Consider the following 22,082-nt stretch of genomic DNA (forward strand, 5'->3'; position numbering starts at 1 on the left):
GTCACCTCTGCAGCGTCAAATTTCATCAACTTTATTATTAGAGAAAATACAGGTTTGCATCAAAGTGGTCATAAAAAAACCAACCAAACAAAAACGCTTGACACAGGGAATTCAACACACAGACGTGACACACATCCACGGGGACTGCCAGCCCCATCCGCTACTGCATCTCCTCCTCCCGCTGGGCCCGGTATTCCTTCATGCTCCTCTGCAAACAAGAGCGAAGGACAAATGTTAACAGCACGTATCTGAGTGACTCATATACCACGGTGCCGCCACCCTGGTCTGTGCCGGGACTTCTCTGTCCAGGGCCTGGAAAGGCTGAGGGACCCGAGAAGCTCTGACAGAGCTCCGGGTACTTTCAGAAGCGACTGAGCTTTACAGCCACTCCGAGGGCCAGGAAGCCCGGCCACGCCGCAGGTCAGGCAGAGAACGTCTGAAAAAACTATCAGGTTTTTCATGGCACAAGTACCTACAACACAGGTCTCAGCCCATTCCTCTCCCCTCTGAGACAGAGAGACAGAAAAGGCCCCTGAGCTCTTCAGGACGAGTCTCACCTCAAAGGTGTCGAGCACATGTTGGCAAACACCCATCAGGTCATTCAATCCTTTCCGGAACGGCTCAACAGCAGGAAGGGCCCCTTCAGGAAAGAAGATGCGTTAGTGAAACGGCAGGTGGCTTCCAAAGAGGTTGGTAGCCCTCTCCCTCGCCGCCTGGAGGCAGCGTGGCTGTTACCACCATGCCCAAGGGCAGGCCCCGCGATGGGAGAGGCTCTTACACCAGGTACGAGCCCACCATCAGCGGGCTGAGAGCTGAGCTCAGCGCGGTGGTCCAGGCTGCGGCGCAGGAACAGCAGACACTGACCCTGCAGTTAGACCCATGGGGAAGGGGTTCCCTTGGCAAAGAAAACAGCCTGAGCACTAATTATTCTTAGGAAATTAAGAGTCAGCAAGCACAAACTAGATACTTGCTTCCAGAAAGCAGCTTCTACGTATCTGATGCTCAAGGGACCAGCCCCATGAGGAAGGGATGAAATACCACTGCCCCTCCGGGCAGCAGGCAAAGCTGTGGAGCTTGCAGGGCCCAAAAGGAGGGCAGCGGGCTGAGCCGAAGGGGTTGGTGTGCCGGGAGGAGTGAGTGACTGCAAGAGGCTCAGAGCTGTCGGCGCTATCTATTACCAGGGAGCGTCCTCTTTGGGAGCAAGTCACAAGACAGCACAGACTGATGAGGTTTTCCAAAAGAGCTTCAGGTCATAGCCTGATGACCAAAGCTGCAAGACAGCTGAGAAGGAGAAGCAGAAACGAATTATCTCATTGCAGCTATACACGTCAGCACGCTTTGGCTTTGCTTTCCAGTCCCTGTGCTGATTTAGGGGCAGACGGAGCACCCATCGCCTGCGACAGGGAGTAGCACATCTACGCTACCCTGGCACTGCAGTTCGGTGCCTGCTGCCAGCCAACCCAAAGAGCTGGGACCAGCTCAGGCCTGAGCTGGCTCAGCCCTACAGCTGGGAGACCGAAGAGCTGTAGCATAATGGCTCAGGGCCGCCTCTCCGGCTGAGCAACAGGGCACAGCAGTTGCAGGCGGCCAGCAGAGAAGAGGGAGAAAAGTGCTTTTCATTATTTAAATGACTCAGGGTGGAAACCCGACACAAGCAGGGGGAGTTACACAAAAAACCGGCCCTGTACACAAAGGAAACATGCATCATACCTCTGGTCTGGATCCTGAAGTTGATCTTGCTTTCAGAGGGGTGTGTGATACAGTAGCCACAGAACTCCACATCAGGGCTGCAGAAGGGGAGAGAGGAGAAGAGAGCAGTGAAACCCAGGCCAACCCACAGCAAACCTCAGGAAAGTCAGAGGCTGAGGCCACTGCAGACCTGCCGGGGCTCAGGATGTTTCTAAAATGACTCAGGGTCCTATGGGAGGGATGTGCTGAAGGGAAACTACCTGTGTAACCGTATTCACACCCTTCCATCTCTCTCTGAGCTGCAGCTGGAGCTTTGCAGGGGCAGGACGTGGCTGGCACCATCGTAGGCACCATCCTGGCACCACCAGCGGTCCGCTGGCAGGCCTGCGGAGTTCAAACAGGGGATCCTGGATGCTTGGGAACCTCGCTGCACACAAACCTATTGCAGTTCTGCTGGGCAAAAGAGGCTGACAGGTCTAGGGCACTGCAAGGATTTACTGAGATGGTTTGCAGGCTGCATGGCATCTGCCTTCCTAAGCTGAGGTAGGTGGTAGAACATCTGTGCGCCCAGCAGAAAGAACAGCCCTTTGCAAGAAGCCTGCTGTTTTTCTTGTCGTGGTGATTTATCAGAGGAATTCACATGACACTTGCAATGCAACTGTCATTTGAGATGACGCACTGAACTTCCTGCTGTAATCCTTCTGAGGCTTACCAGTAGATCTTCACAAACCCTCAGTGCTGCCCAGTTCGATAAAATCAGGCCACCAGGGTGAACCTATTTGTTTATTTTGATGGGGGCAGCAGGATAATTAATTCCCAGCATCAATTCCTGCATCCCCATGCAACCATGAAAGATGATCAATTTGCTTACTACTGCTGTTCCTCCCCTCTTTTCTGACAGCGCTCATCCCAGAAGGAGACAGAGGTACTGCCTGACCACGAGTACTTTCGTGGAGTTGCGCATCGTTTTACCCAAGGCCAAATAAGACATTCAGAAGCCTTTCACGTGTCAGACATTGCATTTCCTCCGTAACTAACCATCAGTGAGCAGCGAGGGCTGGCTGTTCCCGAAGGGATGAGGAGCTGGGAGCCACGAATAGTAAGACAGCCGACAGGGCAGAGGCCTCACTAGCTAGCCCTGTCCCACAGCACCCAAGCGAGGGAGCCGGGCGAATGCAAAGCTAGTAGCCAGGGTCAGCCAAGGGTCCAGATCATCAGGCAGGTTTGTGGGGGTGAAGCAGGTCCGAGGTCAGGCCAGGAAGTCCATCTGCGGGCCAGCATCATGTCAGGTAAGGGTCAGACACTACCCAGTGATGACCATCAGGTGTACAACGATGAGGAAGGGCTGTCAGGTCAGGAAGTCCATCCATGGGTCAGCATCCAGGTGAATGGAGTCTGCAGCCCAGTACAGGCTGAGCTGGAGACCCATGCTCCTACAACATAGCTCAGGAGGGACTGAAAGCCCTAAGCTGAGCTTAAATGGGGCTCCTTGGCCCATGGGCAGGGTGTGGGTGGAGGCCCCAGGTGTGGCTGGTCAGGCCCTTTAAGGCCTGTTAGTGCTCTCAGGGTCCTGACACTAACAGCACAAGGAAAACAACAATCCTGTGAAGACAGGTAGTAGGTAAGGAGTCTTGGGCACCGTGTGTGATATAAAGACTCTAACAGGCGTACACAGAGGTAGTTTCTAATCATTTGCCCTGTTCTAGCAACAACTGAGATGCAGATCAGTAAGGAGAAGGCCAGCGTAGGAGGCAGAGGTGCCCTCAGCGATGCCAGGCACCACAGAGGCTCCACTTACTTCTTCATGACCATATATCGGAGGGAGTTGCCGAGTGTGTGGTCCTCATCATGCAACACAAACGTGACGCAGTTTCCATCTGTCCCATCCGCCTGGACCTGCCACAAATGGGGAAAGAAGAGATGCTGTAAGGCTCTGAGGTAACTATTGTGCTCAGCTTCACCCGAGTAACTGGGAGGGCTTGTGTCTGGCTGGGCGGCCTCTGTGGCTCACGTCTCGGGTGCTGCAGTGTGACCAAGAGCACCTTCGCAGCAGAGGGAAAGCTGCAAAATGACAGACCTGAGAGAAACCTCTCCCCGGTTATCAAAGTGCCTGTGCATCCTTCCTCTTCACAGGAGAGGAGAGGAGCCCAAAGGAAGCTGTGGCTTCAGGACCTATGGTGGAAAGAAGCTGGGAGTGACTGTTCAGGTTGGTGTGAGCCTGGTCCCACCACCAGCCCATGGCTACATGGGAATGAGAGGAACAGTCAAAAAATCCCCAGGGAGGAGTACGGCCTGTCACCAGGGAAATCTTATCCCAGCTGAAAAACAACAGGAGCTGTAAGCCCCAATTCACGAGCTTAGGACGAGCCTGGGGATCCCATCGGTGAGCCTCAGGCTGCTGAGCCCCACGTGTAATGAACCCCGCAATGGCAGCAGCCAGCCCCTAATCCTCCTGCTGCTTTTGGCTCAGGCACCCAAAAAGAGCTTTACCAGCTAACACTTCCCGAGGAGCCTGGTTTGGGATCCCCTCCAAAACCAACAAGTCACCTAAAGAATCGCCGAGCTGTCAGAGGGCTGCTGAGCCTCTGACCTTTCCCCAGGCTCAGCGTAGCCGCCGTGGAGCCTGACATGCCCACACAGCCCCCAACCGCTTCCTCTCCCGGCAGCAGAGAGGTTTCAAGGTTAAGTGTGGAGCCAGGCTAAGACAAGCGCTGATCTCTTCACATCCTGCCTGTGGCCAAATCCTCAACCGCTCCAGGAGTTTTATAACCCCTCACATTTCCCCTCGGGTAGTAATACCCCCCTAGCAGTCCTGTTCCTCCTTCTGCAGGTATGGCCGCTGTGGGGAACTGATTCAGTGGTTCAGAAGGAAAACACAGACTGATTTTCATGGAGGAAGAGATCACCCAGACCTGCAGCACAATTCAAGGGCAGGCTCCCCGTGTGCCAGCTATCGCAGAAGGAGAGGTGCGATGCAGCAACATCGCATCAACGTCACGTCAGCAACGGGGACGTTGGCCTGATAGGGGCTCCCTCACCTCCCAATCCACAGCCAAAGCGGTAAGTCTTGCTGAGTGATGAAAATAAGGCCGTAAGTGGCAAAACCACCTTCCCTTGGTGCGGAAGGACAATGCATAAGTGACTTGCCACAGGTCACTCGGGCAGCCGGCGGCACGGATGAAACACCCTGCCTGCTCTCCCGCTTGCTACACCCAGCACCCTCTTCCCAAACGTAGCTGCTGGCCTCAGTCTCTCCTACTGCAAGGCCTTGCAAGGAAGTATTTATTAAAATTACTAGCACCAATCATACTCAAGAGCTCATTTTTTCCAAAGACTACAGGCTCAAACAAGAGCAGACTATCTCAGGAGGCGCCCATGGGCCAGGACACGTTGCCTGGCCCCCAGTTTGCTCCCTGCATCCAGTCTCAGGGTTAGAAGTATGCCCAGGTGCCAAAATCCCAAGTGCCGCCCCCCTGCCATGAGACAGGTACAGCTCTGGTCACTGGGACAGTGACACTCCCGCAGTTTGGTCAGGTGATGGGAGTTACACCTTAGCTCAGGTGTAGCTCTGCACCCACGGGGGCAGAGAGATGCTTTTCCAGATAGAGAGCAAACATTTACAGCTGAGTTACAAACGTTGCATAGAAATGATTTGAAAAATAGGATAACTGGGAGTTTAACGCGCAGTGCTGGGAGGTGCAGTGACTTCAGGCTCATTCCCAGAGCTGAAGGAACACGTGGGCATAGGAAGGGAGGGACAGACGCCTCTCTGGCATGGTGGGTGGGCCAGCTTGCGGAGCTGCAGCAAATGCATCAGAGCAGCAACCCAATGAATTTAAGCTGTCCCTGCCTCCTCAGCGCAGCGTAAGTACCCAGGGCATTGATCTGGCAGACGAAAGCCAGAGCATGGCTCTTGCACGCAGCTGGAAGGAACACATCGTGCTGAACCTGCCTGCTTCCCAGAGACTCAACTTATCTCTTCTCGTTCCTGTGGGGAGTCCTCGGATACAATTCTGGATCTCAGGACCATAAGCTTCACTGCTCCTCATCAAGCCATCGGCCCACCTCATCAGCTATCTCGCCTCTGGCACAGACGCTGTCCCATGCTTCCGAGGAAAACCGATGCATCGCCCTGATGGACAGATTCCTCCCCGGTCCCTGCAGAATCGGGTCTGTGCCCTGAGGCAGAAGGCTGAGATTTCTCAGGGTGTTTCTGAGTCTCATCTCAGAGGCATCCAGGCATCAAACTATTCACCACAAGAAACTTGTTCTCCTATGAGCCAATTTGTAAAAAAAAAAAAAAAAAAAAAAAAAAGCCCTGAGGCCCTGGAGTAGGGAATTCTGCTCATCTGGAGTTTTTCCTCTTTGGTTACACACCGCTTTGCTAGTCTCTGTACCAAATTGTCCTTGTTCTTGTATTATGGTAGAGGCGGAAGGAAAAGCTAATGAGATTTTGAGGCAGCTTTAGGATTGATCAAATTTGCTTGAGCCCCTCAGAGACAACAGAGATGGAAAAGCCCGTGCCTTGCCCACGACGGTCCGGGGTATGTCCTCCCAGCAAGGTCAGGATACAGCCCCTGCGACCCGGCCACCCACGTGTCGGACGCCCTCCTCCTCTACCTAGGAGCCTAAGAGCTGCAGTCTCGCGTCATCCAGAAGCTCTCCTGCTTAGAGGGGCTGGGATTTATGACGATGAATTATTTAATGTTGTATTTGGTGCCTAGGTAGTGCTGTGGCGGATACATTAGCACAGCGCTGAGATAGATGGGATCAGCTAGACATGAAGCGGGTGGGGAACAGTCCTGCAACTCACTTGTTCCTACGCTCGCTGCAGTTTATGCACAACTTTTCTTTTGTGTCAGAATATATGGTCCTTTGCTGGTCTTCATGAGCCAGTATCGCTTTCTGCATGTCCTCCCGTTTTCTGTACGGTCCTGCACTCCTCACGGAGGAATCTGCTGGTTCGTTGCCAAGGGCCTCTCTAGCAACTGCTGCTCTTCAAAGCTCAATTTCATTCATCACATCAGGCTTGCAGGATTGGGCTTCCTGCTGCAACCGTGACTTTCAGCCTGTGGGAGAAGAATATGGCTCTACAGAGCCTGAAAAAGGTAACTAGCAGAAGCCTGGCTACTGCTAAGAGACTCTAGGGTCTGTTGTGCCATTAGGAGAAGTTTGGGGGCTGTAGATTGAGAGACTATAGAACACTGTCGTATTAAGCTTCCCCCAAAGGCAGCTTTTAAAACCAGGCAACTTACAGAGCTCGCTTGTTTCTCCTGTATGGCTGCCCTGGTGCTCAGCTCCCCCCGTTCTCCACTGACAGACAGACAGACAGACTGCCGCCCCGAGCGCGCGATGGTCCTGCGTCGGCTCTCCCCGTCACCCCCCCCCCGGCCCGGCTGCCAGCGGGGGGGCTGCAGCCCTGCGGGCGTGGAGCGCAGTGCCATCTAGCGCCTTCTGGGGCCGGGAGGCTCAGCCGCCCGGGCGGGGCCGGGGCCGGGGCCGGGGCCGGGGAGGCGGCCTGCTGCCCGGGCTGCCGGCAGCGCCAGCCAAGGCCTGACGGTACGCAGTCACCTTCAAAAAGCAAGCTTGTCCTAGAAAATGTTAGTCCTCACAAGCTTTAAAACAGGTTAGTCCCGACCTCCGGCTGCTTCTGGTCCCTACAGCACCACCTCAAACGCCTGAACTCCAAGAAACGCAACTGCAAGGCGCCTTCCTCTCGGTCCCTCCTCTTTCAGGACACGCTGCCGCCTCTCCCCAGCCTCTCCCGCCGCCGTCCGCGGGCTCTGTACCGGAGCGGCCGCTCCGTGCCAGGCACAACCGAGCGGTTTCACGGGCGGGGAAGAGGCGGGCAGGGCGGCGGGGGCGGCAGCCGGGAGGGCCCAGCCTCGGGCGAAGGGGATCCTCGCCGGCTCCCGCTGCCGGGATGAAGCACCGACCCGGGAGCCGGCCTTCCCCTGGATCTATCCTCGCTGTCACGATTTATCCCGACGCCAAGGCCGCAACAACCCCTCCTTGGCGGGCCCGCGCTGCGGGGGCCCCGCCGCTGAGCCAGGCCCGGGGAGGCCCCGGCTGCCGCTGCCAGGGGGGAGCAGCGCCTCAGCGCCCGCCGGCCGAGCGGGGCCGACCCCCGCCCCATCCCGTCCCCCTCAGCCGGCGGCCGCGCTCCCTCACCGTCTCCAGCGCGGCCTTCCTCTCGCCCTCCTCCGCCATGGCGGCCGGACTACAGCTCCCGGCAGGCTCCGCGCGGCGGGGCCCGCAGCCCCCGCCGGAAGCGCGTCACGGGGGGCGGCTGAGGAGCGCGGCGGGCAGCGGCGCCCTGCGAGGGCTCCCTCCTGCCGCGGCGGCCGGTGAGCGGCGGCGGGGCGGGTCCCGCGGGGAGGCCGGGCGCCTCAGGAGAGCCGGCTGCTGTCCGCAAGCGAGCGGCTCCGTCTCCGGTCCCCCCGGGGGCGGTAGGCCGCGGCGGGGTCCTGACTGAGGGGCTGACTGCGGGGCTGGGCCCGCAAGGCCGGAGCCGTTGCGGCGGGGGGGGAGCCGGGCAGCGGCAGGCGGAGGAGGCTGGCCGGGCGGCCCCGGGGGTGCCGGCGGTCGGAGGGCTCGGTGGGTAGCGGAGGGGGGGAGGCGCAGCGTGCCGGCCGGGGCTGGGCTTCGGGAGCTCGGGGAGCGGGCTGCTGGAGGCCGGGGGGGGAAAGGCCGGAGCTGCTGGGCTGCGGTTAACCCCGGAGCGCCGTGTTGCTGCTGTGACTCGGAGCAGGGGCTTGCGTGGAGTTTAAAGACTGGGTAGCGATAACTAACGACCGTTCTGCCTGCAGCGGGGCTCCAGGGGGGTGCTGTAAGTAAGCGTGCTTTAGGCCGTGCGTGTTTCCTCTCTAGAGAGCTGCTTATTCCATAGCTGTCATATTCTGTTTCTTTATCCCTCTTCCAAAACGTGTTACACTGTCTTCCAGAAAAAGTGATGGGCCTGGAAGAGAAGCTGGATTAATCTTATCTAGCGATTTGTTTCTATCATGATGAAGCAGAGGTACCCGAAGGAAGCCGTGCAGGCAGAGAGGAAGCTAAACTTCTGTTAAGCTGGCGCGTGAATGTTGTGCTTTTGTTCATTTTAAGCTTGAGATAAACTACAGGGCTTAACGCTGGAATATCCTTTAAAGAAATAATAACTTGCAGATGCCAAGGATGGGTTAAAGGGAAGTCTAGGCTACTTTCTGCTGAAGTCACTGCGCTTAAACCATCTTATTGCAGTTAGGCAGTTTGCAACTTGCAGGGTTGCAACACCTACACTTGTTTCACGTTTAAAACCAGCAGTAATGTGATGCCCCTTGCTTTCTGTAAGGAGGATTTCTGGAAATATAAGCAGTAACTCCTCCATCCCTTGTTGGCGCTGAGGCTGTGAATCTTCTGGTCAAGAAGAAGAACTGACGAGTCCCCCTTGGCTGGCAAGGGCGGGACTGCTGGTGGAGGATGGGCGCAGTTTTCTGGGTTCACTTCTTGCCCCAGCTGTCTTAACTGCCATCCGATAGTTTATTCTAGATCTTCAGTGAAGTCAGAGCAACAAACAAGTTGTTTTGTGTCTCGCTTGAAAATAAGAAATCATCCCTACTGAAGCTTTAAACAGCACGTTGAAGACTGAACCTGTGTTTCTGACATTCTTTAAGATACTGCAGCTTTTTCTGTGCCCTTCTCTCAAATGCCATGAGAGACCCTGTAGACAGCAGCACGCTGCATCTTGCAGTGTGACTGGCAATGAGTAAATAGCTGTTGCGATACAAGTGCAATCCTCAACTCACCTTTGTGCTTCGTCTCCATTAGCTGCCAGATGCTTCTGGCACTGCTTAAGGAGCTCTTTGGATCCGTGGTGTTTTCTGGGTGGCTGAGGGGTGCAGCCTTTTCCCCTCTCCCTCCTGATGCGGAGCCTTTCCATGCAAGGCCTACCTGATATCTCTAAGTGTGTTTTACTTTAGGAAGGTTTGGTCTTGGCTATGTCCAGCCCTTCAATATTGTAAGTTGAGACAGAAAACAGTTGTGATCTCTAGGTTATACAAAGAGGTTAAGAGTCAGAAATTAAATCCATTAAAATCTTGTAACTTCCGAGGAGAGATGTTCTCTAGCAGTTTAATAGATTTGTATTACTAACAGAAGTAATACATGAGTTTTACAGGGCTGCATGAGATGCTGCTTGTAGAGAGAAATATGCTCCTTGTTAATCTGTTTTACTTCATTTAATCCATTCTGCACAAAGCTGGGGCAGGTGTCGCTGCAAGGCACGTGGCCGTTGTCTCCTAAGTAAGGCTGAGGACTGCGAATTCAGTGAGTCGGTCTCCTTGCAGGACCGTGGGATCCTACAGCATCAGTGAGTGTCACCTTCTGGTACTAGCGAACTCTCACCTCACTCACGTGAGCTCTGCAAATAGCCAACATTAAAAGAACGGAGGCTTTTAGAAGTTGCCCAAACCACTTCATAATCCTCAGTTTGAATCTGGAGTTGTTCTGCTCTGGGAATTAAGGTGTCTCTTTGCTTGTGTGGGCTTTGTAGTTCTGAGGTTAGTCGCTCCCTGCCTTGCAGGCTGCTGATCTTTTGCAGCGTGTGGCAGGGGGAGGGTTTGTGGATGTTCTTTCTTTTACAGCTGCTCCTTTATATCGGTCCTATTCATTGGCTGACTGCAATGTGAAGAGATTGGTTTCTTGATACTTGACAGTCACCTGATGGCTGAAGAGGCTTAGTCGTGTTTGTTTATTCCTGGCTGTGACCTGGTGTTGTACCACGCACTGACACAGTTCTGGTTCAGTTGCTGGACCGGCCAAAACCTTGCAGAGGACTGCATCTTGGTGGGTCTGAAGGGACGCGATTGCGTAATGAATTCCTCTTGGTTTAGTTAGTATTGTTGCAGACCAGTGTGCTGTCGTAACCGTTCACAAATTCTTTGACTTGTGCTGCTCAGCAGTTCCTCGTTGTTAGGAAAACGGGGGTTGGTAGCACCCGAAGAGACCAGGTGTTGGGTGAGTAGAAAACAGAATAAAGTGCAGTTTGTGTAGTTTGCATCTTCTGGCTAAATTAGTCAAAGCTAAGGTGTAGGACAGGGGATGAGCCTAAGCTTTTTTTTTTTCCTTTTTTTTTTTTTTGGCCACAGGTATTGATTTTTGCTGGGAAAACATGTGTGCTCTCTCTGTAGCCTCGTCAGGCGGGAGTGAGCTGCTGTCTCTTTAATCAGGAGAAACTAGGAACAGTTGCATGGCAGTTAATCATTTCTTTTTACAAGATTGGAATCGGCTGTGTGGCGGCCCTTGTCTCTGGCGTGATAAGCATTTAACTTGAGTTTTCCAAGGTTTAGTTTTGTTTCATCTTTGTCTAGCAACGTGTTGGGTCTGTGTTTTTGCTTGGCTTCTCTTCTGCTTCAGCTTCTTCAGGTGGAGGTAGTGGCTCCTGCAGGAAGGTTCCAAGGAGATACTCATTCCTTTATGCTTTAGCTCCCCACTTCTGCTCAATGCCATGTCCAAATACTCCGATCTTAAATGATGTTGTGAGCATCAGGCTAAAGCTTTTGGTCTCTTCATGTCTGTGGAGGGAGGGACTGGTGATTAGTAACTTAGCTTGTGTTTAACTAGAGGTAGGTGAGTCTTAGAGCACTAGAGTCCCACTTTGCGACCCTCAGACTTCCACGTCTAGAGCACTGTGCTTTGAAGAGCCGAGAGCAGCTTTTTAACGCCAGAGGAGCAAAATATCACTGGAATGTCTGACTACTTTTCCTGCTCTAATGCAATCAACGTGTGGTGGATGCAGCAATTTGGGGCTGGCTTAAAAAAAAAAAAGGCAAGCTCTGCTAGGTTGGCCACATAAGTCTTGCGTGGCAGGATGTCAGAGAGCTCAGTGCTGGGAGCACCCCAAATGGTTTGTGTGTGTGCAGGCTGACCAGTCTGTGGGGCTTTTCTAGATCCAGCTTTCTGGAAGGTAGTTTGGATTTTCTGTAGCGGGGCTGCTCTAAAACGCTCTCAGCAAGGTGTGAGCTGGCAGGCTGGCTCAGTGGTGCTGGAAGGAGAAGGCTGCGGTTGGGCTTCTAAGAGGCTTTGCACATGACTTGTCTCTCTGCTTGTCATGGGATGTTCTTGGTAGTTCAAGTGTTGCAAGAGATGATAGGATGCCTTGGAAGAAGTGTGTTTTTAAACTCCTTTAAGGCGTTTGCTCTAAACTGGGAGCGCTGGGACTTCGTAGGCCTTTGTATAACTCTTAATTGCTCCTGTATGAGAAGAGCAGAGTGGTGAGCAAGAGCAGCCCTAACGCTCCAGTACTGCGAGAGTCATAACCTCGACTGGGGCTGGACCACGGATCTGACTTGGCGGGCCACCTGCTTTGCTGCTTGAAGATATTACTTGCTCTTCATAGTACTTCTCCCTGGAAAAAAAAAAAATCCTGAACTTCTGCGGAGTAAGTGATTCTCAGGGTTACGAATGGCTGTATCGAGTCAGACCGAAGGTGGGCCTGGCTCTGCGGTGACTGGTGGGATGCCTGGGGAAGAGTGGGAGAATAGAAGAAACTCATGATAAACTCTTAGGCTCCAGTGAGCAGCTGCTTGGGTAATATTTGTTTAATAGTGATTCTTTTCCTCCATAAACTTGTCAATTGCTTTCTGAACACATGTGCACTCTTTTCTTCCATGATAACGTGTGGAAGTGTGCTCCAGGGGGTGCATTGTGTGAAGAACTACTTCCTTCTGCTGGAACCCATCCTTGAACTTTCTTTTCATTTTTGTATTCCAGACAGTGAGTAATCACGACTTTCTTCTCTGATTATGTTCTTCCTCCTTGGGTATCTTTGTGCTGAGGAGTTTCCTTAGGGAGTGTGTAAGGGGAAAAACTGTTACCCTTGCTTTTCCATGTTGTGTAACTTCCACAATCATCTTCAGGCAGATATTGACATTGCTTAATCGACTGTAAGAAGCACCACCTGTCTGTATGTTTAAAGATCACCTCCTCTTAGCTAGAAATAAATTTGGTGAGGGGGTTGTTTTGTGGTTTGTTTTTTTTTTTTGTAATGTTGACAGGCTTGATGTTAGAGGGCCGTTGTGAGCCCGCAAGCCAGCATACCTGTGCCTGTGGGAGGAAACAAAACCAAACCTGGCTGGTTGTCACCTCTTTGTACCGACATTTTTAAATGAGCTGGAGCTTGCTTCAGCCTGGAAGGGAGGGGGACAAGGCAGGGGACAGCTGTTTGCAAACCCTCATTCCTTCACCAGTAGTGAAAGGGGGTCTGCTAGTGTGGGCACTCTTCCCCTTCCTTCTTCCTAACAGATTTTGTGCAAGCGTGTCAGCGGGATGTACATCCTGTTGTTTAAATCCCCGAGCCACGGCAGGTTGGCATCTAGGTGGGAGGGAAACAAGCGGTGTGTGAATACTTGGACGCGGTGAGTGAGGACAAGGGAAGCTGTCATCTCAAAAAGAGCAGCAAGTAAATGCATTAAGTTGCCTTTGTTCTGAAAACAGGTCTTGCTCTGAGACAGGGTGCGCAAGAAGCAAGCCATGCAAAGCAGCACGAGGGGCTTCCCCGTGCCTTAGTAGAAGTGAAGGGCACGTACGTGGGTCGGAGCAGTGCCAGCTTTAGGCCAGGAGGAAGCGAAAGCAGCAAATCTGTTTGGGGGAGCTGCTGCTGAGTGCTCTGGGGCTTCCTCCCCCCTCCCGTTATTGATGCCCTTTTGTTGAGTTACCAGTCAGGCAGAGCAAAGGAGAACAGCTCATCTGGGAATTCATGTCTGCATGGTGCGGGGCTTTGTCTGGTGCGTTCTCCCTTCCCCTTTACTGGCGCTATGAACTCCCTCAGGTTTGCTAGAGTGCGCTTGGCTGGGTGCTCTGCTCCGAAGCAGCATCCTTCGAGAGCTCTTACTGTTCTGCTTCCCGCTTCGCTTGCTGTGGCCCCTTGTCAAACTCATCCTTTGCCTTCTGTTCCCTTCGGCAGTGCTGGCTCTGAATACCTCAGTGCTCCCAGGTCGTTGTAGCTTAGTTGTGGAGTCTATTTTCTGAATAAATCCACAAGTTTATTCTTTTTCCCCTCCAACGTTGAGCTTTTAAACCTGTGGGAGGCTTGGGAGATTGCCTGATTGTTGCTGGCCAAGCCTGAATCTGTCAAGCTCAGACAAAGTGAGCCCCAGTGCGGTGGGGTAGTGATTGTACCTCAACTTCACGGCCTCGTTAGCAGCTCTGCGTTCCTCCGCCACCTCTTCCACTGTGATCATTTGTGCATCAGTTCACACGAAAGTGTAAGCTCTTCAGGGCAGATCTGTCTGCACAGTGCTCGGTAGGACTGACCCCTGATACAGAAGAGATCGATAGGTCGCTTCAGTCAGTGCCAGAGGGGTGGAAAGTCTGGCTGGGCATAGCCTGTGTTCAGTCTTTCTGCCTGTGGTCTTCAGATCCTGAAGCTAAACCACTCCTGCTGTTGTACCTATTTCTAGAGAGGTCTCCGAGCTACTCAGTTGCATTGAAATAGGTGTGTGATCTTCCCAGCCGGAACGCAGATGTCTGTAGACACAAAATAAGGCAGGCGATACGAGGGCAGTCAAGTGCAAAGTGAAAAATAAGATTTTTGTTTTTTGCAGGGTCAAAAGTCATCTTAAGTTTTTCCTAAGCAGAAAAGCGGCTTATGGATGTACTGGATCAGCTGAGCAGATGTCACAGCTGTGGTCTGACATGTGGTTTCACATGTTAAATCTTGGGTCTGTCAGTAGATTAATGTGATGATACTTGAGCTGATTAAGTGTGTCCCTTGATATGACAGCAGGCATGTTCTTCCAACCCTGGAGACTTCACAGAAGTCTGGCCCTCAAACACTTGCACGCTGTAACCCGTCCAGTTTGATACGTATGCGAGAATGCTGGCTTGTAGAAATGGTGTGTGGCTGAGGATAATCAGTTTGCAGATGTGCTCTCTGGCTTTGAGAAGCGCAGATTCTGTGCCGTTACGGAAGTCTTGGGACAACGTACGCTCAGCGAGCGTCTCTAGACTGCGACAAGGGGATGTGTATGGTGTGACTCTAAGCGAGTGGCAGTTTTTCTGCTTTGGTTTGATAGCAATCGAAGCCAAGGCCTGACCCCGATGCAGTCATGTGTTAGGGATGGTGGGCTTGGTCTGTATAATGAGCTGCTGTTAACATAGCTGCAAGACAGTTACTTCCTTTCCGAACTGGAGCTTGCTGGCTGCTGGCAGTTTTTTCAATAACGAGCAAGAAAAAACTTCAGGGTCAGTTAAAGAGCAAAAAAAGGTACTAAGAGCTAGAAATCTAGGAGAAAACAAGGTAGGCAAAATTTACTGTGGGATCACAGACTGTAGGACAGCACGCAGTTGCAATAAGAAAAACCTTCTTCTAGAGGTTATTGTAGTCTTGGTGTCGCTCTGAACAGAACCTAAAAGGGGAAATGAGAGAAGCTTTCTGATAATGGTATCCTGTCGAAGTATCGAACAAACATATGCCTCCCTCCCGTTATGTTGAGGGCTGAGAGAATGCTGTTAAGATTATGATGCTTTCTCTGCCAAAGAAGGCGAGTCTAATTCCTGCGGTGTTTTTATTTCCCGGTAGTGTGAAGTCATGGCTATCCTGTTCGCTGTTGTGGCGAGGGGCACAACCATCCTTGCCAAGCATGCCTGGTGCGGAGGAAACTTCCTGGAGGTGACGGAGCAGATCCTGGCAAAAATACCGTCTGAAAACAACAAACTGACCTATTCACATGGGAAGTGAGTAATGCTTCTCTTCTGGGTATGGGCGGAGAGACTGGCAAACGTGCACGAGGAGAGGAATAAATGGAGTGTAGCCAAACTCGTACCTGGCTGCGTCAGTATGCTGATTGAATGTGCAGTCAGCTCGAGAGCTACTTTTTCCCCCCAGAACTTTGCAGCATAACCAGGATTTGAATTTAACTTAAGCAATAAGTACCCAGGCAGTTGATATGAAATCAAGTTTTCTATTTTTATACAGCTCCAAAGTGAGCTGGAGGGTGCTCAACCTTGGATATCAGACTGTTGGAATCTTTGGTATCTGGCTTGTGGAGTCTTTTGCTGGCTTTTCTGAGGCTTGAACAAGGCCTTAGGTAAAAACATCACCCTTCTCAGGTCACTTACATATCCTGGTTGCTTTAAGTTGGGCTGGCAGATGTTGTAGAGTCATCCTGAGCTACCACAAATCCAGCCTGTGGGACGGAAGGATTTTTCCCAGGCTTGCACAGATCTCTGAACAGCCCTTGGTCAGTGTTGATAGGATGGATTAGATGTTACATCACCTGAGACTATGCTGACTTACTGCACATGTAAAGTAAATAAGTCAATGTGCTGGTGTGCAAACTAAAGAACGAACTGTGGAGAAAGCAAATTTAGAAGCGTCGGACCCCACTTCAGCTCTGCCTTTGGAACTGGCAGCGTGGCTGGACTCTCAGCGTTGCCCACGCTGTTGCGTTAAAGCTGTTCTGGCTGCCTGAGGATTCAGGGATAAGAATTGGCGTAGTCTTCCCGCATCCTTCCCTGGCTTGGGAGCACTACAAGTCCCTGGGGGAGAGCTTTCTGAGGAAGCTGCCTGCCCTGTGGTCTAAAGTACTTCGGATGCTGAATCTTTTTTTCTACTGTAATTTTAAGGGTACAGTTATTTTCGTTTTAACTTTGCCTTGAGTGCTGTTCAACCAACTGCAAAGTTGAGTTTGGGGAGTGCCGTAGTGCATTTTTATAGATGAAAACTTAAATTTTGGAAGAGATTGGTTTGTTCTTTGCTGGGGAGCACTGAGAGATGGGTGACTAATGCATCTACGCTTGCAAAGCATGCTGCGAGTTGTGCAGTCCTTTGGTCGTTACTGACTGTTTCCTTGATGAGGATTTAACAAATGCGGCAGAAGATCACTGCAGTTTGTGGTTGTTCCGCTTTGCATTGTGCTATTAAAACATACGGGTGCCATTCTGCAGCTCTGGGCACTGAGCTTAGCATCAGAGTGTCTCCTCCGCTAAAGTTAGTCTCTTCTGACAAGTCCTATGTTGGCTCGTTTTCTGTCATTTGGACAACCACCTCTTCGGTCAGAAACTGCCAACCCTGCCTTCCCTCTAGGAGAGGGGAAGGAAGAGTTCCTAGCCATCTGTTCGGGGGGGAATGAATATTTTCACACACACATTCTTGGAGCTGGCAACTTCTTCCTGCTGTCAAAAAGCAGGGTTTCTGGTTTGCAGAGATACAGAATAGCGTCTTTTTTTCCTTGGCCATGGTAAGTGGGCAGAACGTGAAAGCTGTGAAGCTGAGTGAGCGCAAGGAGTTGCCGTTCTCCCTGTCTGTAGGCTTTCAGGGATCCTTCTGCCTTCCCAAGGTCCCAGTCTGTAGGCTAGAAAATTGCCCTGCTATCTGTCTGTCTGAAACAGGAAAAAACTTGAGTTTCTTTTAACTTCGTTTGAACTTCTTAAACTCATTTAATGAGTTCTTTTTTGTTTTTAAGAAGAACTTCTGTGTCTTTTATATAATCTCCAAGGAAAACCAGCCCTCTAGCATCAGGAGTTCTTAGGGTTATTCTGTCTCTGCCGGTAAGATTCTTCTACAAGTCACGGGGGAGCCTAGAGGGTAGTGCCGGACGAGCTTTACCTCTCTCCTTCCATGAAGGAAGGGCAATAGTTGTGGATATGCAGAGATTTTTTTTTTTTTTTTATGAGAACAGACCTTCAGGGCAGTAAACTATACTTCTAGCCCACCCCTAAAGCTTATTTCAGTGTTGTCTTATTTATATCATACAAAACCTGAGTTTGAAAGCTACTGAGCTGTGCCCTTAGAGCCGCACAAGGCAGCTGCTGTGCGGCACGTTCGTTAGCTTGCTTTTATTGTGGGGTTGGTAAGAGGGCCCGCATGCTTACTGGAGAAACTTTCGGGAATACACAAATGTCAAAGTGAAAGGATACATAGAGTTTTTAATTAGGGGGGAAAAAAGTATTTGTGTGGCCTTTTTGTAACTCTGTTCCTATTTTGTCCTGCTGTACTCCTCAGAAGAATCCGTCACCTACTGGAGCATCAAATGGTGGTGAGGGGGCAATGTAATAAAAAAGCAACAGCTAAAGCCAGCGAGTTGAACTAGAATGCTCTGATCAGTTCTGGTTTGGGTCGAGTTGTGTACGAACTAAGGGTTTTTTTTTTTTTCCTGGTGGGCCTAAAATAACAGCTTGGTTTAATTTTGATAGGAAAATATTGCTTTGAACTGGTTTGCACTGGTTTTCAGGACACTGAGGGCTGCATTTAACTAACATCTGTGTTTGCTCAGCACCACCAAGGGCATCTTTACATGAATAGTTAACCCAGCCACGTGATTCAAGCCTGTTTAGCCTGATTATTGTTCTAATTCATTTTCTGCTGTGGTTGCTTTTGTCTCTTAGCCTTTGCGGTGAAAACCAAAGGCAGCACAACCCAGGGGTCGTACAAACGAGGCTAAAGAGGCAAGTCACCGTACCAGCGAGGTTCACTGAAGTAGTATCTTTCTGGTCACTCTAATTAACGGCAGCTCTTGTCACATGTGAACTAGTGCACGGGTGCTTGTATGTACACTGATTAGGATTAGACATAAATCTTACCCCTGGGTATTCTGTCAAGGTTTTGTTTTTACAAGGAAGTAGCTGGAAGAATGTGGCACTGAAGTTGTTTGGCAACTGGATGTCCCACAAGTTACTGCTAAGCATGGAGTCCTGTGAAGTGTGTGAGGCCGGCGATGCTTTAATACGTCGGTGGTTTCGCATAGCTTACAGGAACGGGGACACCTACCTCAACTAAGACGGCTGGGATATGTTGGCATCTGTGTGATTTTCTGTAGGGTAACTGGAATTTGTCCTTCTACTTCTCCAGCCCTTGAAGGCCCTGCGGGCAGTAGTGTATTCTAGAAGATTAGTCCTGTGGAAGCTCCAAATGACTTTTTCTTTTTTTCCCCCTTCTCTGCAGTTATCTGTTTCATTACATCTGCCAAGACAGGATTATATACCTCTGCATCACAGATGATGTAAGTATTTTGGTTACAGCTATCGCACAGACGGGCTCTTTGCAGGTTTTGGCTTTTTTTTGTATCTGTATGTCAAAGAAAATCAGTAGTGGGTGCTAATCTGAGGTGCCTTTTTCCCCATTGGAGCTACTGCTTGTGTTCTCATTCACATCAGTGGCAGCTTTGAAGTCTAAGCCTGGAACTGAAATGCATGTGAATAGTTAGTTTTGAGGTTAAGTTCTTGGTTTTGCCTAGTTTCTCTCTTAGCAGCCCCAGTGCAGTGGAATCTAGAGGTAGAGGCTAGCCTTTCCTTGTCAGTGAAATACACATAATGCTCCTCAGTTATGGAAGTGTTGAAGGAAAAACTTCTCCCTCACTGGAAAAAGGTACCAGGCACAGAATTAGATCTATGGATACCGCAATAAAGTCTGCTGCCAACCGGTGTCCAGGAAGCTGAGACTGAAACCTGGCTGCTATTTCAACCTCAGGATAACCAGTCACATCCCATCGCGTTATGCACAGCATGCCTGTTAAGAACTGATAATTACAGTTTTTCTACAACTGGCTACGTGCCCCGTACGCTTCGTTATTCCTGCCTTGATGCAGCTCTGGACATGCTCTGCTCTCTTCCTTCCAGGACTTTGAACGATCCAGAGCCTTCAATTTCCTGAATGAAATCAAGAAGAGGTTTCAGACCACATACGGCTCAAGAGCACAGACAGCTCTTCCCTATGCAATGAACAGCGAGTTCTCGAGTGTCTTAGCTGCGCAGCTGGTGAGATCTGTTGCTAAATGGGATTGCCCTAACAAGCCAAACTTCTCCCCAGAAATTCCCCTTGTATTTTCTCACTCGGAACAGAAGCGCCATGCTGAGTCTGGGTGTAAAGCCGGGGAGTTGGCCGTTCTCCCCACGCTTGCCCTGCAGCTGGGTTGCTTCCCTACTTTGGTGGTAAAAATGGGTTGGGGTCAATAGTGATGCCTTAGCTGTTTGTACCAGGTCACTGCACTGGAGATTAGATCTTAATGGTAACATTTGAAATGTCAAACCTAGTTCCAGGTGACCATCCAGTGCAAGCTGACATCGCTGTCACTAAGAGCAAGGCAAATGCATGTTACTCCATTTCTGTTAAACTAAACTTAAGAACTTGAGTATCTAGTAATGCCGAACTGCCTCTCGCTTCTCTCCTCCTTACTTCAGGGTAATTCAGCGGCACATGCTGGAGTGTGACAGGGTGTCTGCTCCGGTACTGCGTCCTTCTCGGGAGGAAGGAAAACTGGGCTTGGATTACAGTCAAGTGCTCTACAGAGCCGTGTAGACTCTCCAGCTAGCTTGCACAGAGGCTCCAAGGATTTCTATTCCATATAGACAGGAGGTTAAAGAGCAGGATAAATGACTTGGGAAAGGTCCCACATTTCTCTGAGCTGAGATTTGCCTTGGACCCTTCCAACCCCAAAATGAAAAGTGTGAGGGCGTATCTGTTTCACCCTCCACTTGCACTTTTCAGCCGAGACTGTAGTGGCATTTAGGACGATGCTGGATTCCAAGTCTAGGGACCGTAGGCACTGTAGTCTTTGCAAGATGAGTTGCTCTACCAGTACGATTCCAGTCTGGAAGGAAGACGAAGCCCATGTCAGTGGGGTCTGTGCAGGCCCTGAACAACAGCATGGGAAGGGCTGTGGGACAGGCAGGCTTGGTACGGTGCGGTGCTGCAAGCTCAGCTGCAGCGAGGAAAGCTGCTGTCGGGGAGCTGCCTGCAGCATAAGGTATCTTCTTGCCACTGCTCTGGCGGTACTGGCGCTGGCACAGCTTGGTGTGCTGGCGGGACTGTAGTGGCCCCCCTCTCCGCCGCTGTGGGAAGGGAGCAGCCTGTCCTAGCCCTCCCACTGACAACACAGCGTGCTGCTTGCAGCTGCTGCAACTGGACGGCACCGCTGTCTTGATGTGTTCCGGCTTGTACTGGCTGATTTTAGTGGCCCTGTTGGCAGCTCGACTAAAGCTGAGTTCCGAACGTTGTCGGTAGGGCACACACAAAACACCGTCAATCTCCTTTTTAAGAAATTTCCAGGTTTCAGAAGACTATTCTAGCTACTCTGGGTCTGTTCTGGGACTCCTGACGGGAAAGGTTGGGCCGGAATCTGCTTCCCTCTTGAAGTGCAGAGGAGTTTAAGTGCTTATTTTGCTTACCACAGGAACCCGATACAGCCTTGATGCTACCACCCCGTTTTCACAAAAGTGCTTTGCTTGCTGTCTGTTGTATTCGAGGAGTGGCAAAGTCCACAGCTGCCAGGCAGGAGAGATTTGAAACAGTTGTATTGCTTTATGTATTTTATTCACAGCAGGATACGGGTATAGCTTCTGAAGTACTGAAGTGCACAGCATAGTGTTTGCGTTTCCATTCAGCCCTCTGTAGAATGAGATGCATTTCACAGAGCACTTTTTCTTCATGCAGCGTGGACTTGCTGCGTAACCCGGGTCTGCAGACAACACCCTGCCCTGCTTCGGTGGGGTTTTCTGGTGGGGAGAGGAGGAGAAAAAGCAGAGAGCAGTTACCTTAGGTGTGGGATTGGGCTGCTCTTAAAATGTGAGCTGTTAATGTAGTGGGAACGTTGCAGTTCACACTTCTCCCTGCTGTTTGGTCTGCAGTGGTGTACGTCCAGCGCCTGCAGAGAAAGCACAGACCTGTTGCTAGATGTAACGTCCAATGAAATGAATGAAGTCAGATGGAAAATAGAGAAGGAATAAATAACTGCCCTGTGACTCGTATGATCAATAGCCTTATTAATGCGCAAAACCTCAGGCTATACAGTCTACAAGGAAAGTGTTTTGAATCTTCTGTTGAAGACTCTTCAGAGTCCTTAATTGCCTACAAACAACTGCATAACCTGAGCAGTGTCGTTTTGTTGTTTTGGGGTTTTTTTTTGAGACCTCCCTTGAATTAAAGCTAAGATGTCCTTGGAATATTGGCTTTCAGAGCTTGTACGCAATCCGTATCTGGGGCAGTTACAACAGGCGCGGTACACGTGGTGTAGGAGGTGCTCGGTTTGCTCTGCTGTGGCTGGTGAGCACGTTGGTGCTGCCGTTGTCCTCCGTGAAGGGCTTGGCTTTTTTCCTGCTGATCTACTGAAGGTGCCAGGTTTGGTGATGTTGCAGGTGCAGGAGGAGAGGGCCTTTGCTGGTGACCCATGAGCATGGCTCTTGCCTGTAAGCGTAGAAACCGGGCAAGCTTTACAACCCTCTCCAGCAGGAATAGTTGCGTGCTGGGGTGCAGGGTGAAGCCAGGACTCTGAGGCGCGCGAAGGTTAAGCGAGGATTTGCGCTCGCGCTGTTGCTGCCTGCAGTTTGCATTGGAGCCTGTGAAAGGAGCCGCTTGCGTTGGTGCCCTCAGTGACTAGCGGAGGCGATTCGGAGCGTGTGGAGTTGCACGTAGTTCATTG

General features: G+C 51.2%; 2 protein-coding genes and 1 long non-coding RNA gene across 11 annotated transcripts in view; 2 read left to right on the forward strand and 1 right to left on the reverse strand.

The window, feature by feature from the left end:
* Positions 1-15: 15 nt before the first annotated feature.
* Positions 16-7,998, reverse strand: LOC104021099 (DNA-directed RNA polymerases I and III subunit RPAC2). 3 transcript variants are annotated; one of them, XM_087748317.1, is made up of 5 exons: positions 7,861-7,998; positions 3,488-3,585; positions 1,711-1,787; positions 558-640; positions 16-208 (listed from the first exon to the last, which is right to left on the reverse strand). In XM_087748317.1, the coding sequence occupies exons 1-5, from the start codon at positions 7,897-7,899 to the stop codon at positions 161-163; spliced, it is 345 nt and encodes a 114-aa protein (XP_087604443.1). In that variant the 5' UTR covers positions 7,900-7,998; the 3' UTR covers positions 16-160. The 3 variants fall into 3 exon arrangements, with proteins under 3 accessions (XP_087604443.1, XP_087604441.1, XP_087604442.1); XM_087748315.1 differs by lacking the exon at positions 7,861-7,998 and adding an exon at positions 6,945-7,204; XM_087748316.1 differs by lacking the exons at positions 16-208; positions 558-640; positions 7,861-7,998 and adding exons at positions 647-1,281; positions 6,945-7,244.
* Positions 1,794-5,635, forward strand: LOC148056633 (uncharacterized). The gene is made up of 3 exons (XR_015702497.1): positions 1,794-3,310; positions 3,396-3,627; positions 3,823-5,635. It is a non-coding gene; the product is annotated as an uncharacterized LOC148056633 (long non-coding RNA).
* Positions 7,176-22,082, forward strand: part of VAMP7 (vesicle associated membrane protein 7) — a 22,981-nt gene continuing 8,074 nt past the window's right edge. Inside the window, exons 1-5 of one of the 7 annotated variants that reach the window (XM_087748309.1) lie at positions 7,176-7,315; positions 15,248-15,402; positions 18,055-18,114; positions 18,611-18,668; positions 19,285-19,422. In XM_087748309.1, coding sequence (XP_087604435.1) covers positions 15,257-15,402; positions 18,055-18,114; positions 18,611-18,668; positions 19,285-19,422 — 402 coding nt within the window. In that variant the 5' untranslated portion in view covers positions 7,176-7,315; positions 15,248-15,256. The other 6 variants (XM_087748312.1, XM_087748307.1, XM_087748310.1 and 3 more) reach the window with 6 other exon arrangements.

The sequence above is a fragment of the Nipponia nippon genome, unplaced genomic scaffold (genome assembly GCF_047370975.1).
Source record: "Nipponia nippon isolate SJK-2023a ecotype South Korea unplaced genomic scaffold, ASM4737097v1 scaffold_12, whole genome shotgun sequence".
Lineage (NCBI taxonomy): Eukaryota > Metazoa > Chordata > Aves > Pelecaniformes > Threskiornithidae > Nipponia > Nipponia nippon.